Genomic DNA, 18,301 nt, shown 5'->3' with positions numbered 1-18,301 from the left:
ATAGTCTGAGAATTGAAAAAATCTTTTTTCAATAAAATGTGATTATATGCGACACAGTATGGTGCTTTACATTGATTCTTTATGTCATGAAAATGGCCGCATATACTTGGCCAGATGTAGATACAGACTATACACTTTACAAGACTCAAGATCCCATGAAGATAGCGCATCATGAGCTTCCTAAGTGCAGTGGCTGCTCCTTCAATCCGTTGCACAACTTGCCTTTGACCTGCTGTGCCCACGATCATATCCAACATGCCGCCCAGTGCCCACCGTGCTACCCAGCAGCCACCATGCCGCCGGGTGGCACGGTGGGTGCTGGACAGTGCCGCCCAGCTCCCACCGTGCCACCCGTCACCCACCATTCCACGCGTCACCCACCATGCCGCCCAGCACCCACCATGCCGCCCAGCACCCACCGTGCCACCCATCACCCACCATGTCACCCAGCAACCAGCATGCCACCCATCACCATAATCCACCATGATGATGGGTGATGGATTCCACCATGCCCAGCAACGGGCAAATTTTCAATAGGGATGCTCCTACAGAAACATTAGACATTCATGTGCGCTTGTTATGTGCTACTTCTTTATAACTCTTTTAACCTTCTTTAAGGGTAATACAGAAGTTTCAAAATATGAGACGGCAGTACGTCGGAAACAGATTCACTAATTGCATGCAAATGTTGATTGATTTCTGCAGTCACTTGGTTCTTCGATGGGTGCTTTCTGTTTTGTGCACGTCAGGTTTAAATTCTCAGTGTGAACACGCACGTATGCATTCTCTAGATTTTTAAGCAACGCATGCAAAGACACACTGCTTCGTTGCACTCAGATCTTAGAATAGAGTATTGGAAATGTTTTACCCATACCTTCCTTTCTGTTAGCAATGTTTGCCAAAAGGTAATCCTTATGAAATTAACAAAATATGTCACCTTCTTGTGGAATAGGGAACAAAAGAAAAACAAAGGAAAAAGAAAAAGGTATCTGCCAGTATCGAAATACAAGCCGTCGTAGAAATCGAGTACAAATAGTAGCTAGCGCACTGTATGCAACATCAAGAACCGAGCAGTGCCATTTTGTAGGACTGCTTGTATCACTCACAGCAGATGCGAGGACACTGCTCAGAGCAGGTACATGGGCACACGGAGCATAGTTTCGGTGTGGAGCCCTCCACTCCGTTCCCACTCCATTCCGGAGAGTGGGAATATTCGTTGATTCCAGTACTTCCAACTTCTTGGAAAGTTGAGAGTTGGACCAATCAATTCGGGAATGGCTTAGCTGATTCATTTGATTCCTCCAATTCCAGTAATGAAACGCCTCGTCTATATTACTTTACTGAACGCGTATGCGTGCCTCCCAACTAAAAGAGTGTTTTTGAAGTTTTAACAGCAGTACAAAAAATATTGCGCACAATTTTTTTTTTCGCACGAGGAACGTGTTCGACAATGTTATGTCCGCCGTGCGTTGTTTCCTGTGATCTCTATTATCTCTTGTTTTAAAGCGAAGCCTTCATTGCAAACCTTCCTGGATTTTCCTGACCGTGGCTGGGGGCTGCAGTCTTATAGAGTCGTTCATAAAAAAGGAAACTGAATTACGTACGCTTCTCAATTACGTGCCCGGTGGTCGGATTGCACATCCGGCTGCGGGACCTAGATTACACACACCACAAACCGATGCTACAACCATCAGGCCACGACCAGACGTAGTCTTATATCGCTTCATCCCCAATTAGCTCATTGTGATAATTTCCACGCCTGTGACATTGCGTAGCAAGGGTGCGCGAATGGACATGCGCGCGCGCTAATTTTCTTTACATCAAGGACCCAAAAACGAAGAGGAGAAATTTGTAGCACTTTAATAAACGCTTTACAACAACATCGCTTCACACAGACTAATATGTGCGTTGGACCTGCATAACTTTTTAAAAGAAGCTTCTCGAGAGTTTCGCTTGCTGCAGAAATCTCGCTTTATATGGGCTCCAAAAAAGGTGATCAGCTTTTAAAAGAAGCACTGTGCAAACACTTCCTGTGCAAGCACTGTGCAAACACTGCCTTGGCAACACAGTATCCATCTATTAAAAAAAACTATTTCAAGATCACATATACAAGATACCCTCTCAAGGTAGGACTAGGCAAAGAAATCCATAAAACAGTTGTACGTAAGCTTTATTGTGTCGCTTATCAAATAGCGTAAACCGATATGCTCGCTGCGCGGATTAGCAGTCACGAATACATGATATGATTGCGAGATGCATCCAATTTTATGGGGTCGAAATGTCTCGAAAACAAATCAATTCATGGTGACAGCCTGAATTGTAGTCCCTTTTCTGAAATGTTTCCCTTTTCACCTCTAAAATAGCGAAGAGACAGAGCATAGGGCCACAACCATCATTTGAAAAATTGTCTATACCAATAGAGGCCTTCGTAAGTGAAAGTACGCCTTCTCGTTCTTAGGGGTTTTTTTTTCTTCAATTTAGGATTAGGGCAGACCTGACAATACCTTCTGACACTATGATGCACCGATTTTTTTCATTTACGACATCCTATACCTGCCAGATTGTAACCACACAAGTTAGATTCACTTAAGCTGCACATGCGTTCGACGTTTCACGAGCACATCGCACACTGCGATACAAGGAAGAGTTGCGTCTTAAATAAGATCAACCATTTGCATTTACTCTTTAATTCATTCTAAATTCAATCGCTTAAGGCCAAGCCGAAAATAGTTTTGCAATGTTGAGTATGGCATGCATTGAGCTAGATTATATATTAACTTTGACGACTAACATAAAAGCGAAACACATTGATATGTCTTGCAGGGCGACTTTTTTTTTTCACGTGTAGTGGCACATTAACGGGCACCGAGTTTTTCAGGACACCTCTCTTAATTACTCTTATCGTTGATAGATACTCGACAGTGTGCCAAAAAACGTGTCACGCGTTCCAAGTTACCGTGAACTCGTACAAGGTGCAGCCATTAGCAGTGTTGTATTTTGCCTCCATCCATTTTTGAAAAGTCCAGCGTGCCCTTGCTAAAGCGAGTCGTTACGCTTGACAACTAGAAGTTGCTGTCTTTAAAGGCATCTCTAGCTTCGAATCTTCCAGCTCATAAAGGTTTCCATTCCTACAGAAGTGTAGAATGCGCTGAATAAAACGGCAGAGGTAGCCACTGATCCTTGAATACTGAGAAAACCAGTTGGAGAAATACGACAGATAGGCTAAGTCCAGTTTAGTCTAAATGGCAAATTTGGCTGTTTGGTTGCTTCGCTCAAAACGAACATTCATCGTTGCAGGACTACGTGCCTAATCGATTCTCGTTCCATCTGTTCAACTTGTGCCTCCTTCCATTTCCATTCAATCTCGGGTACATAAAAAATCTATTCCGCAATCAATTTAACTCTGGAGTTGCCACTTCGCGACTCTGATATGGTGTCTTCGTATGCATGAACTGAAGCTTCTTGAGGTTATTTGATGCAGAGATTTATAATTGTCCTTGTCGTGTGTGTCTGGAGGCGTGGCCTCAAAGTTTAACCGGAGAACAGGCCTGGTGTCCGCGAATGCGACTACGTCGTTTCAAGAGAACATATGCCGTGGGCCAAACCGTTCTCTACGATTAAGAATAAACATACGGATCGTGCTCGTTTTTGCAGTGGGAATGTTAGTACGGAAATGAATGCGCACAGAAGCTTACTGTCTCAGCATGCCAGCTGGCGTGAGAGAAACGGCCACTTTCATAGCGAGAACTTGCTTTGTTCGACGTTCGATCTTGGCACAGTTGTAGCGTGGCGAGCTGTTTTTCTAGAGCAAGTACGCCACTGCGTAAAATCTCACAAACAAAAATTTTCCGCATCAATTTCTGTGTCTTGACAACAAATCAGCAATTATTAGTCAAATGCACAACCTGAAACACTCACTTAAAAATTGAATCGTGTTATACGAATTCCTAAAACGAATGTAAGTACTTTTCCAGGCGATGAGAGACTGTTCTTAGTTACTTGAACCAACTGCGAGCTGATGAAGCCCGTTCTTTGCTTTACCATATCATATTTTCTCTTTGCGATCTCTTCTGTCTGTTGATTCCATCTCTACAGACATTCCCGAACTCGGACTCTGTAGATGTCGAATTTGAAATTCGCGGCTCGATCGAAGCGCAACGCGATGGACAGAATATTTTCTATCCAGCAAGTGTGAACGCAGGGACTTATGTTACGCAATCATTTTGTCAACGAATCACGCCTGAAATCGGCTATTCTTCTCGGGTATGTGTTGGGCCAACGTTTACTCCAGACGATGCTTTAAACATAAGGACCTCAAGGTGTTTGTCCGCGGGCAATAGCACAATGCATAAAGAAATAGTTAACATTGTATGCATGGATGCTCCGCAGACAGCTCACTTCGGTTTAAAATGATGCAAACGTAGGTAAGATTTTCTGCCGTTGATTTCCACCCAAATTTCTCCAGAACGAATTGCGTGTCTAGTGATTCAATTCCATCACATATAATCATATGTCTTAGTGTATTACTTAGCTGTTCCATTTTATTTGTTCTACTTAATTCCTACGATTTCTTATTTAAATCGCACAGTAATAAAACGTGCGACGGTTTTTCTCGCATTTGCTGAATGTAGGATGAAAGCACGATGCTTGATGCGGTTCGAGAAAGAAATTACCTGCAAAACGCGTCGATTCGCGGCCGGCCACCTACATGGGAACATTGAAGGCACGAAACCGGTAATATAAGGCGCTTCCGCATCTAGAGAGCACAAGGTTGATGGACAGAAATAACAGTCGAAAGAACTCCGTACGTCCAGCTAAACATGAATGCTGTCAAACTGGCTCTTTTGACTTACGCTGCTATCGTGTCTTCGTGTTTTCCAAGAGGCTGAGCAGGCAAATACGTCAACGCCATAATACGAAGGGGCAGCATGCGAACATCAAACCGCCCCTCCCACCCAATTGTGTGGACATTCCATGCTCTCGCACGTTGGAATAAGAAACGATTTTGACGTAAGAGAGAGAGAGCATGGACAGGAATGGCAGGGAGATCAATAGTTCTGCGGAAATCTGCAAGGTGGAGAGAAGTAATTAATAAAGGGAAAATCAGACATCGACCCAATCGTAGCAATTGCTACGAAGAAAACCCATACGGGTTCCTCGAAAGAAAAGCCTCGCAGTGGAAGAAAAATTCATCCTGGTCCAGGACTCGAACCCGGGACCACAGCCTCTCTGTGGCAACCTCTCTACCATCGGAGCTAACCAGGCGGCTAGCAGATGGCAGGGCGAAGTCGAACTTATCAACAACTTCGTTCAAGGGCAAGAGTTTTGACGTAATAGTCCTGCGGAAACCTGCAAGGTGGAGTTGTCCCCTTATTATTATTTTAATTTCATTATTTTCTCTTTAATAATAAGAAACAATCTTCCCGTTACGTTTAGGGGAGGACGGTGCCATGGCATCGCTTGGGAGACGTAGCGGCACTTGCATTCCGCTAGTCTGGCTCATTGCATTTGCTAAACGTTATACAACAACATGGGAGGCATTGTACCATTTTATAGCGCTCTATGGGTGTAGATTGACTGTGCAGAGTAACACAGGTGTCATGGTCTCGCCAGGCACTCAATAAAGCACTGGAGCGACGCAGTGTCCGATGTGGAGAGCGTCGGGAGAGATGGAAAGCGCGGAGGGAAGAGGAGGCAGGTGAGGGTTTCCAGGCTCCACAGCAGCCGCGCTTCCCCTTCGTCCGCCCATAAGTGGTTGCACGTGGCGACGACACGGTAAATGATTCGCTAATGGCGTGACACGCTGCCCGCTTCTGCTGCTACGCGGCGCACACGCGAGGCCGCAGACGCGTGGACAGCAGCCGTGTCCGTGTTTGTGCGCGCGTGTTACGGGCGCCCTGCTTCCAACGCGCGCAGAACAGCCAAAGCTGCGTCCGTCGCGCACGTGCACCCGTTTCACCACCCCGCGTGCACCCGCGACCGCGCACGCGGGCCCTACCGGCGGCGGCTGTTCATTTTCCCGTTTTTTTACCTCCCGGCTGTGCGCCCCCCTCCCCTTTCCTTGCTCTCTCCCGAATTGTACTACGGTGCTCCCCGAGCTCTCACCCTATCGTCGCCTTTTGCTTTGAACCACCCTCGCCCTGAACGTCGCTCACTTCCTGTTAAGACTGCTTTATTTCATTCCTGTCTTTTTTTTTTTTTTTTTGCACAGCGTCTTTCTTGCATTTTTGATGCATAAGCCGAAGAACTGTACGTTCTTTTATAGCGCCTTACACCTTTCTATAGTTGCTCTATTTTTTTTTTCTTTTACATCGGCGTATGCGAGCCGTGGTAAACTTCCCTGTTGACGCGTTTGGACAATGAACAAAACACAAATACGCATTAAACTGCAATAAACGACTGTACGAAAACACTAAAAGAAAAGGAAAACTAGAATCCCGTGTTCCAATGCGTTTCGCGTTGCATTGCGCAATTCTCTCCCGCGTTCACGCCTGCCCTATAATTTCGGATACGCAGAGATTAACGTGAAGCGAGGGGAGGGGGGGATGCGAATAGATCGAATCGAGGGCTGCGTTGCAGGGCTCAAGTGATGGGACGGAGAGCACAATAGACTCGAGCACGCGTAGGTGGGGGGGGGGGGGGGGAGGATAATCCGCCATCATTGTGCATGGGTGCAGCGGTGTGAGGGCGAAAACACGCGTGTTTATATACGTATATCCGGGGAGGGGTTCCCGAACCGAAAGCGACAGTGGAGCCGCGTTTGCTGTACGTTTACGGTAAGGCTCAAACAGTGGGCTACGCTGAAACCACCCTCCGAGGGGAAGAGCTGCGCTTGTGTTTCGCTTTTGTCGTCGGCGGGGATCGAATTAGCTGTGGTGATACCATAAACATCACCGTAGCACAGTGGATGGAGGCTGGCAGATTCGGTCTTTTGGATACGCCCCGAAACCGGGGAGTTGGGCGTAGAAGTGCCCGCAGGCATCGCCGCTGCGGTTGTGAAGCCCAGAGATAGACTTCAAAGGAACACGAAATAATTACGTTCCGGTGTAGACCCCATATCGAGTCGCAGTACGTCAAGCCTGCTTCCTGCTAAACCTCATTTTCGACGTCGTGTTATTGTTGCCCGGGTAGCGACGAGTCCAAGCTGGGGTCTATGCGGGTCATTCAGACGTGTTCACAGGGATTTATCTCTGACACTGGGGGCACCCATTCGCAATTGGCTTTATTATGAAATAGTACGAATTAAAGAAGTCGGGAGATGCGATTGTGAAATGGTCATCGAGCGCTCCTAGCCAGGCGTAGGATTAGTAGTAAATTGAGATCTTGAGCTACGCGGGTCGGTTCACAATGAAATACGCCATGACGAAAAAAAAATGTGGTTGGAACGGGAACGTCACATTGTACTGCGTCTCATTTTCGTCATGCTCATTTCCCTGTCACAAAATGTTTAATTGTACAATTTATGCTAAAAAGATATTTTGTTTATCTTGACATTTTAACTGCATCACATTCGGCGTTATCTCCATTCTTCGTTTATGTAGAAGCCCGCAAGGGACCTTTCATTGTAGAATAAATGCTGATAATGATGACAGTAAAAAATAAGATTCCCATTGCGCTGGACTGCCGCTTCATCCCGTCTCAGGTCGCAAATGTTCGTATTAAGTTTTCAAACGAGCATAACATATGCTAGCACAGGCGCAACGTGTAAACTCGGGCGTTTTGCATGTGTGCTAGGTTTTTCATTTACCACGTCAGATACAACTCGGTACAATCTGTCATTTGCTTGAAATGTCTACCGGAAAAGCATACATTTGGTCGGGGGCTATTCAGTGGTGTATAGGAAAAGGGGGAGTCAAAACTGGAGAGAAGGTTAGCAACTGACGAAATAATCGTTCAAGCATCAACGTAGTGAAGAACTCTATATATGTATGCACATAGCGTCACACATGCGGTATGCATGTTTGGCTCGCACTAATGGCTGAAATTATGCAGAGTCAGACAGATTCCTAACGAAATCACGCGCGCACCGCCCTTTCTGAATTCCAGAGCATTAACACGGCGAGAATCGGCGAGATTGGCGATAGTTCGAACAAACGCGGAATGCCCATTCCAGTCCGAGCGACACCTACTGCGTCCTTCACATCAGTAGGGCACACGTCTTGCCAATGTAACATCGTCACGTGTCCTTCACAACTTTATTCCGCCTTGCTCTAATTAGTACCACCCTTAACCGACACTAATCCACCTTGATACACTTTGATCTACCTTAACACATCTTGCTCATATTGTACCAACCTTAATCTATCTTAATCTACCTTGCTCTAATTCGTACCAAACTTAATCCATCATAATCGATTTTAGTGTATCTTAAACCACCTTGCTCATATTTACCTGCCTTAATCCACTGTAATCCAGCTTGATCCACTCAAACCACCTTCATCCACTTTAATTCACCTTCATTTACTTTACTCCACCTATGTCACCTTACTCTAACTTGTTCTAACTTACAAGACGCTGTTGGCGATTTTTGGCAGCATTCGTTGGCGGACAATGCCGGCTTTTCTGCCTCATGGGACGTATAATGCTTGCGCTTTGAAACGGTGTGAATCCGAACACGTGAATGAGTAATATGTGGCATCTGCGCGATCTCTCCCTTTCAATACGAAGCAATATACGGGTATATCGCCATTACTCTCTGTTTCCTACTTTATTCGTGTCTGCGATTCATGCATTGTCCGCACGTGATGTTCTGAATGGCTAGCGTTGATTGCAAATATAAGTAGTGCGCATACGTCACTAATCCAGTCGGATTCTTGCCTGTACGAAAGGCGAAGTTGTCGTACCCAATACCTAAGACGGTATTCTGAAGTGTACCACCGCAGCTGCATGAAAAGGCCCACGCCGCTGTACTATTCTGTATCAAAAGCTACACGCTCATAGGCCAATGGAAGGCGAACACATAACGCGTATGCGTCGACGCTTCGTCATCTGCTACCGACAACGTCACCGACGTCCGTAGCGTCCGCAGGGTCTTCCGTTGCAAAACAATGCGCAAATACTGCGTGAGGCATGCAAATTATATTTTCCTTGCGCAAGCACCCGCGTTCCCATGCGTCGTAGCCTTACCTCCGCTAAACGCACTGTATGAGTTCAGTCAAGATTACTATTTTTTTCGAGCGAAACGCAGCCACCGTCGGAGCCTCGTAACACCTTTATCAGCAGGCAGTCGCCATTAACACGTGGCCACACGTCGGCATGAGTCATACATCACAGCAACAAAGGTAGCATCGCTGTGAATATATGCTCGGAAGCCACGTGCTACAGTGGGACTTCCTTTGATTAGCAGTGTGCTCTTTGTCACCTGTTCCTCGGTGCTTATTCCACCGACAACAGAGGAAAAATGCCTTTCTGAGTATGTTCGGCGGCGCCACATCGTCTGCTCTTTGTAAACGCCACATCTTTGGCGTTTGCTCATCACCGCTGTCGCGTACCGTACAAGAGCGCGTACACCCAGCGACAACTTTCTGTAGAAGCACATCCAAAGCTACGTGGATGAAGAAGCTGGCCTGGTTGTGTTACTACGTCAACTAGTGCCGACGTTTTACTAGCGGTTTCAGTTTTGGTTTTGTCAGTGGAGCTCTTCTCGTGAACACATTACTTCAAGGGCTACTCTGATTTTACGCTTAGCCGTGCGCTGCTGAAATATACGGGTGCAAACGCGCACAGTTCCCTGCAATAACGTCCTATGGCAAGCGATATTTTGTACAACGAAGGAGCGTAGTAAGTACTCCTATTGAAACACGCATCTTTTTATTTTTGAAGAAACCACGGAGCACGCAGGAACGGCGCAATCTAAAGTCGTACGTAAATGAAACAAGCCGTTTCATAAATTCTACGGCATACAAGCTCGACGATCTAGGTTGTGCATTTTTGGGGAATGAATGAATAAGTTAATTTATTAAGAAAGGAGGTGATCAAACGTCGCTGTTGGATGCAATAGCTATCGCGATACTCAGTTTGGCGGGTAGCATTCCTTATAGCGCAACAGAGTATGGGGAGCAGCATTCCTGCCACCATCTTTTTGCGCAGTGGACCGTGCAGTAGACCACTGCCTCGCTGGAACACAAGCGTACAACTGACTCTGCTAGCAATTCCAGCGCAACCTTCAATCGCATCTGGTGCTATATACAAGCAAAACCTTCCAAGGTGATTGCATTCCCAATGTTGGATGCTGTTATCGCAAAGCGCCAGGAGCCCCGTCGCCCGTACACGCGGATGCTTTCCGTGCTACACTTGAGATCTTCCCAAAATGGCTACATCTGTGTCAGTCAACAACAGAAAATACCGACCCTGTAAAGCACGGAAATATGAAATGGTCAGTTTCTTTTACGTACACGCGGCCAGGCTGCCAGCGTCGAGGAGGCTGGCCGTCACGACCAGTGACGCACTGGCTAAGGACGTATGAGCTACAGGCTACGCAGCACCTTTCGCCGTTATCGTATGCAGCCAGCGAAACATGCCGCAAAGCACCGACGTCACGATATGCTTGTGATTGATGAGCTTACGAACTGTCGCTCATGCTTGCTACAGCCGAGCGACGCCATCTTTGATTAATTGAGCAGGAAAACCAGATGCGAACACTGCAAATTTATAAACGAGGAACAGCGATAATTGGAAATCCTTGGGGAAGCAAGTTCCTTATTTAATACAACAAAAAATTTTTATTGCGAAAATAAAGAATAGGCGGTATTATTTGGTTTATGCTGCGTAGTCTACAGATGCTCACATTTGCGGACTGCGTGCGGGCGCGTATAACAAAAGCGCACTTGCGCTGCATAGCTTTGTTTGTGCTGCCACTAGAATTCGTTGCCGAGTGTAGTGTATCTGCCTTATAAAACGTTCAGCATCGTCAACGCATCACCAGCAGTAACGCTGTGGCGCCATCTGCTAAGTTGGAGTCAAACGACTTACACCTCGACATCGTTTGTGCGGTCCAAACAGCGTCAAAACAAACAGCTCAACTCAACAAAAACGAAAAAAAACATACATAATGTCTTGCGCTCAGCATGCGATGACACTAAAGTGATGGCTGATTTCACTATTTGTTCCGTGCCCTCGAGGTCGAGCGCAAGTAAAAAGCGTGAGTTCGGATCAAAGCGGGCGCATCCGAGGAAACATGCGAGGCGCCGTGGCAAGTAGCGCTGGCAGTTAGATTGCACTGGGGACGTATTCTGGGAAGATCTCCTTCAGCGATACTATCGCTTCAGCAATCATGCGCGCGCTGATTGTCTGGTTGAGCAAAACCGGATGAGGTGATTGGCTGGTTGTGTACTACGTCACGCGAAGGCGATCGTATCGCTGAAAGTGGCCGTCCGAAAATATGTCCCCTGCTTAAATGCTTCTTTAAATAATAGGGCTACTTTTTTTTACCTGCGCTGGCTACAGGAGTACAGCTAGTGTAAGAAGGCGTCTTTTTTCTTTTTTATTCGACTTAGAGAAGTGTACCTCCGCTAGCCTACAAAAAGGCGTCTTTTATGGCAGCAGCGTGACAACTACGCTTTTACACTGCAGTTTCGATGAATGTAAGCTGTAGACGACAAATAAACAGGGTGGCGTTGCAAACGCGTGGCCCCATTTTGTCTGTGGCTGTCGCCGCTAATATTACGACGATATACAAGGTTCGATGCGGGGATGGGCAGCGAACTGCTGGGATAACCGTGCGTCGCCGAGGTTCACAGAGGAAGTTGAGCTAATCCTCCAAGAAGACAAAATTATCTTACACACAGATGGTGCCGGCTGTTTCACACTCCGTGCTGTTTTATACGCACAGAGATGGTGTCTTCGTGCGCTGCGTATTTACGATGTATTTAGCTGCAATTCGTCAAGATTTGTTGCTGAAAGGAAACTCGTACATTGGCTTTCAGTTTCAGGCTTGGGCATATACGCAGCGAGTAAGTGCGAAGACAGGCGCTGTTCATCTGCTTTTGCATAGCACGACGCGCAGGCTTCTCTGATCGGATGCAGCCCAGTAAGTCAGGTGCAGCACACGACGCCACACCCTCTTCCCGAAGCTACACTCGTCAGCACGAGCCCGCAGGGAGTGTGGGGAAAAAAGAGCCCTCATACTAGTGTACCTCGTACTAGGAACTAAACGAGTACTTACTCCGTGTGCAGAATAATTGCACTTATGAAAGTAGTATCATATTCGTTGTGAAAATTAATAAGAAATATTCCTATTATTTTCGCATGCACTGAATAGTTTTGAGCATTCTTGGGGGCGCGTCCGTACACTGATAGGGAACACGTTGGAGGAGAAAACCAGCTGAAAGGTAGGAATGGGGCTATCTTGAACACTTGTTTTATCTGGGGACCTTATTCACAGCTGCTCCTGCTTTTGGACTGCAAGCTTGCCTTGGCCAAAAAAGGTGAGCCTTGCTTCTACGTCATGCGCCAACAGCGAATGATAGGGAGCGCTACCCTAATCTAGCTAACAGAAGAGGTAAGAACGTTCAGCTCGGAAACGTGCAAATAACGAGCCACTGTATAATGATTCGCACCTCGATAATACCTGTCCGGGGAGTTTCGGACGTATTATTTACATATTGCTTAGTCTACCGGAAACAACACGAATTTATTCCAGTCGTACTTGCAGTATACTTGATGCATATGATGCGTTCCGCTGCTGCGTCTGCTGCTACTGCTGTCGCCTTGCGGACACACACACGCCTGCACTCATAACGTATCCGCTTATATGTGTCCCCAGCTGTACTACCCCTACACATGTGGCGGTGGACGGCTTCGTTTTCTACGCAATTACGTAGTCAAGCAACAAGCGGTGCCTTATTAACATTAGTGCAACAAGTATACGCCTTAAAGCGCGTCATTCCTTTAATAAAGCTAAGTTTTCCATGCCTTCTTGTGTTTGGGTGCTTCTAGCCGAGCAAGGTGGGCCGGTCCTAAACATAGTGCCATGGTAAACTATACTGATCTCGCTAATGAAGACATGAAGAGTAGGTCCATGCCGGAAACAGTGCAATCCGCGGTCGCGTGGAACACGTGGGTCACGTGATGAGGGTACCGGCGCCTCACTGATTTGAAGGGTAGATACGTATCATAATAAAAATCATCATCAGCCTATATTTTACGTCCACTGCAGGATGAAGGATTCTTCTAGGGATATTCAATTACCCCTGTCTTGTTCTAGCTGATTCCTACTTGCACCTGCAAATTTCCTCATTTCTTCACCTCACCCAATTTTCTACCGTTCTTGAGGGCTCTTCCCTTCCCTTGCACCCATTTTGCAACTCTAATGGTCAGATGGTTATCTGACCTATGTATTAGATGGCCTGCCCAGCTTCATTTCTTTATCGTAATGTCAACTAAAATATTGGCTGTCCCGTTTACATTCTTATTGACACCGCTTTCTTGCTATCATTAAAGAGACACCAAGGCAAAACAATAAATCAATTTAGACTGTCAAAGTATTCTTTGATAACAGTTGTCAGCTTCGCGATAATAGGTCGATTAATAGAAGAGTAAATGAAGCTCCAAGTTTCATATTTTGAATTCCCTGCAAGAACCCCAAGGCCCGTGCATCAATGTGACGTCACGAATGATTTTATATTATTTATTTTATAAGGGTTTTTTCGTGTTCGGGCCACATTGGCGCAGTAAACGTTCGCGATACCTGCGTTATGGAGACTTTGACTCTTTCAGAACACAATGTAGTCAATTTTTACTGGTAAAGAGCTAGCTGGGCCCTATCGGAAGTGTAGTATAGTGTCGCCCCCTGTCAGATCTCTGTCATCGTACATGTATGTTTTGTAGTTGTTTAGCTAGATGGCGCACCCCCCTTCTGTCATGTGACAAGCTTGGACCAATCGGGAGGTGCCATCTAGCAGGTGAAGCCTTTATAAGTAATAAACAGCCGCGGGTCGGCGGAGTCTTCGTTCCGGTTTTCATCGGGGGCAGTTAGCTCCGTGTCTCCTTCACTGCGCCGGCGCTAGCCGCGCGTTCGCCCGTCGGGGCCCCCCGCTTGCCTGCCGCTGCCGACACAACATCTTTTGGCGACGAGGATGGGATTCCCGCAGCGGTTCCGACCGAAGCCCCGGGACACCAACGAGCTTCGTAAGTGAAGCGACCCTTCCCGTGTCCGCACGGCAGGCAAACGCCGCCGACGCACTCGGCGTCGCGAGGCTTCCGAGCCTAGGCCTACTCGCCCCCTTTGTTCTTCCTTGCCCCATTCCTGCTGCGAGCTCCGGCTTGTTTTCTGCACTGTCTCCTGCACGCTACCGGGCATGGCGTCTTTCACGGCGAACCTTCCCGTTTTTCTGGAATTGCCCGGGCCACCGTTAATTCCATGGCAACGATGGAAAAAAATTTTTCAGGCCCACCTCGAAGCGGCCGGCGGTGGCGACTGGACGGACGTGCGACGAGCGTCCGCGCTCGTCAGCGCTCTCGGGCGTGAGGGACAACGGAAGTACTTTGCAGACGAGGAGCAGGAAACAGCAAGGCAGTTAACCAGCGCAGCGTCAGCTTCAAGCGAAGCAGCAAGGCAGTCTACCGGCGCAGCGTCATTTCCGAGACTCTTGGAGCGGCTTGACCGGCTGTTCGCCGCGTCAACAAATGTCCTGGCGGAACGGCACGAATTCACCAGTCGGAAGCAGTTCGACGGAGAAGGATTCCTGGAATTCGTGACCGCATTGAAGGAGAAGGCGGTACAGTGCAACTTCGGCACAGCCTACAACGAGCGCGTCCGAGACCAGATAATACATGGCGTAGCGAACGTCAGCGTTCGCGAAAAGTTGCTGGCTCATGGCGAAACCCTGACCCTGGACAAGGCAGAGGAAATTGGACGCTCGTTAGAAGCCTTGCATCGAGCGAACCGCGCGTTCGGCTCCGAAAATGTTCGAAGGATTGAGGCATCTCAATTTGGCGTTCCGTTGACGGGCCAAGATGGCCGACTTCTTCCGGGGAGCCGCCAAGATGGCCGACGTAGTCCGGGAGGCCATGAAGACGACGGACTTCTTCCGAGAGGCCGCCAAGACGACGGACTTCTTCCGAGAGGCCGCCGAGACGACGGACTTCTTCCGAGAGGCCGCCGAGACGACGGACATTTCGCACATGGCTCCTCCGGGAACCGTGGTGCATGCGATCGCTGTGGCAGCACGAAGCATATTGCAACGTACAGGAATTGTCCAGCAAGGAACCGGCGGTGCAACGCCTGCCACACGTTGGGCCATTTTGCATCAGTATGCCGAAAAACCCGTACTGTCCAGCACGTCTCTTCCGCAGAGACGCGGTCTTCGTCAACTTCCGCAGGACAGCCGTCCGCGTCTGTCTTGACGGTGAGCACTTTGGAAACTAAAAAGGATTTACAAGTTCCAGTCGTCGTGAACGGCGTCTCCATGCGACTGCCGGTGGATACGGGAGCGTCTGTCTCAATGATGACGGCCGAAGATTTTGGAAAGCACTTTGGGCGACAGCACAGACTGTCAAAAAGAGCAGTGGACTTGAGGAATTTCTCCAGGCAACGCATCGACATTCAAGGCCTGTTTCAAGCCACTGTCCAGTTTTTCCAAAGGTCATGCTCCGTCACGTTCCACGTAACGACTACAGGAACATCACTGCTGGGTTTAGATGCCATCCAACGCTTGGGCATACAGATCTACGGTACGTCGCTGACATGTCTACCATCGCTTCCTTCAGTACAGAGCCCCACAGGTGTGCCTCCGGGTTTTGATCACCTTTCCAGTGACGAGTTGGGCCTCGTCAAGAACTTTGTGCACCGAATTCATCGGCAGCAAGATGCGAAACCAGTATCTTCAAAGTTGCGCCGACTACCCCTGGCTCTCCGTGACCAGGTAACAAATGAATTGCAACGTCTCGAGGACTGCGACGTCATCGAGCGCGTCGAGGCTTCCGAGTGGGTGTCTCCACTCGTGGTGGTGCGCAAGAAGGATGGAACCATGCGGCTCTGTGTAGATCTACGGGAACAGGACAGTCTTGTGTCTCAAGTCCAAGAAAGGGTCTTGCAGAAACAGTGGCAGACTAAACAGTACGTAGACAAACGTAGAGGTGCTCAGGCAACTCGTATCAAGGTGGGAGACACCGTCAGAATAAGATTTAACAGGAAAGGAATTTTTAAGTACAGTAAACCTCGTAAAGTCAGGGCCCAGATAGGACCATCTATTTTTGTACTCAGTGATGGGAAGACGTGGCATGTGTCTAAGTTAACCGTAGTGATGAAGGATCCAGCAGATAGTACATTGTGTACAAGTAATAGGGACTTTTTGTACTCATATTCAAACTTGGATAGTCATTCCGATGACTTGTCTGTAGTGACAGCGTCTTCTCATAGTCATAAGCTTCAGTTAAGTTGTGCGTCTGACTGTATCACTTCAGAGTCTACACAGTCAGCAGTCGTCTCTGATTCCGTTGGGGAATTGGTAGCCTCCCAGGACTTGTTGGGACATCGAGAGGAGCTTCCTGGGCAACCCTCTCCAGCTTTGAGCGACAACCACATTCAATTGTCCAACCAGGGGGAGGGAAATAGTAGTGGGACGACTGGGTCTTTAAAGTCGACCGAAACGAGTCGCAACCCCCAAAGTTCTTCTGAGGTACGCACGCGTCCTCATCGTGACAGAAAACGGCCTCCGTGGCTCGATGATTTTCTTTTTGTAGTGTAGAGCGTATTTAAGTCTTCGAAATGCCACGGCTAGGGGCCTCGTTGTGACATTTAGGAGACAGTCCACATGTTTCATTAACACAGGTATAAAATGTGCTCCTTGTTGCGGTGCAGTGAGTTTTGTGCAGTGTTTCTTGTTGGACTTTGTTTGAGTGACTGCCTGTGTTTTGTTGCCCAAGACTGGTGCACGTGTATGTGAACTTGGGCGGGGATGGATTGAATTTGTTGTGGACTTAAGTGCGTGCTTGTGTGCATCTGGTGCACGTGTGTGTGAACGTGGGGGGGAACGAACTGAAATTGCTTTTGGACTTAAGTGCGCGCCTCGTGTGCGCGTTTCACTGTATGCTTGCTTTGTTTCCAGGGGGGGATGATGTAGTATAGTGTCGCCCCCTGTCAGATCTCTGTCATCGTACATGTATGTTTTGTAGTTGTTTAGCTAGATGGCGCACCCCCCTTCTGTCATGTGACAAGCTTGGACCAATCGGGAGGTGCCATCTAGCAGGTGAAGCCTTTATAAGTAATAAACAGCCGCGGGTCGGCGGAGTCTTCGTTCCGGTTTTCATCGGGAGCAGTTAGCTCCGTGTCTCCTTCACTGCGCCGGCGCTAGCCGCGGGTTCGCCCGTCGGGGTCCCCCGCTTGCCTGCCGCTGCCGACACAACAGGAAGCTGTCCAAATCTATGCCGTCACGTTAAGTTGGTGTGGGAACTTCAAGGCGACTTCGCCAGCCATCTTTTTGTGCGTGTGTGTGTGTCTGCGCGTATGTGGCTTACCAAGCATCTTGCGGTAAGAGTAGTATTTGTGGTATTGCGGAAGGGTAATTTACTGATAAGGAGAAATGATTTTTCTTTTTATTATCCCTTTAACGTTACGTGTAACATTTTTCTTGCATCGCTCTTTTCGCGGTCCTTAAGTTGTTATTTGGGTTCCTTGTTAATCTCCAAGTGTCTGCCCATATGTTATCACCGGGAAAACGCAATGAATGTGCAGTTTTATGTTCAACGACAGTAAGAATTTCATGATGCTTGCCGTATGCACTCCAACCCATTTTTATTCTTCTGCAAATTTCCTTCTCGTGATCACGGTTCCCTGCCGGAAAGTGTCGAAAATATGCTCGGTAGTTGCGACCTCTTAACAGAATATAAGTGTGCAATCAATGAAAGCACATCAGTAATAATTGTTACTTCAAATTTCTGAGGACCGGATTTTGTGATGGCCACGATATTTTCCAGAAATTCTGCCAGAAATATCGGGATATTGAATCTTTCCGCGAAGTAGTTTCCTCTAGAGAAACGAGATGGCGCTTTCGGCGGCGCACCGCACGTTGCTTCAGCGAAAGCGCACGAATACGAAACCATTACTTCTTCTGCCCTGCGTCTATGAGATCAGCTGTCGAAAATGCAACTTGGTTTTCGGTAACGCACTGTGCTCCATCGATGCTGCAAAATGTGGAGCGGTGGAGTGAAGACGTGCGCAGTAGTTAGCTGCAAAAATTGTGAGGGGCATATTCAGGCATGGAAAATCTACGTGTGCAAGTTCACGAACCGCTGCTATATATAAGGACTGGCTGTGTTGCCGGCTCTTCGCGATGCACGGCTTCCTTCGAGGATAAAAAAA

At 47.8% G+C, this 18,301-nt stretch overlaps 1 protein-coding gene across 1 annotated transcript; it reads left to right on the top strand.

Moving 5' to 3' along the window:
* Positions 1–13,939: 13,939 nt before the first annotated feature.
* LOC129387393 (uncharacterized) lies at positions 13,940–17,249 on the top strand. Its single transcript, XM_055076316.2, has 2 exons — positions 13,940–14,127; positions 14,388–17,249. The coding sequence occupies exon 2, from the start codon at positions 15,408–15,410 to the stop codon at positions 16,686–16,688; it is 1,281 nt and encodes a 426-aa protein (XP_054932291.1). The 5' UTR covers positions 13,940–14,127; positions 14,388–15,407; the 3' UTR covers positions 16,689–17,249.
* The last annotated feature ends 1,052 nt before the right edge of the window (positions 17,250–18,301 follow it).

Source organism: Dermacentor andersoni, chromosome 2 (assembly GCF_023375885.2).
Source record: "Dermacentor andersoni chromosome 2, qqDerAnde1_hic_scaffold, whole genome shotgun sequence".
Classification (NCBI taxonomy): Eukaryota; Metazoa; Arthropoda; class Arachnida; order Ixodida; family Ixodidae; genus Dermacentor; species Dermacentor andersoni.
The sequence above is the reverse complement of the archived record's forward strand: the minus strand, read 5'-3'. Positions and strand labels throughout refer to the sequence as shown.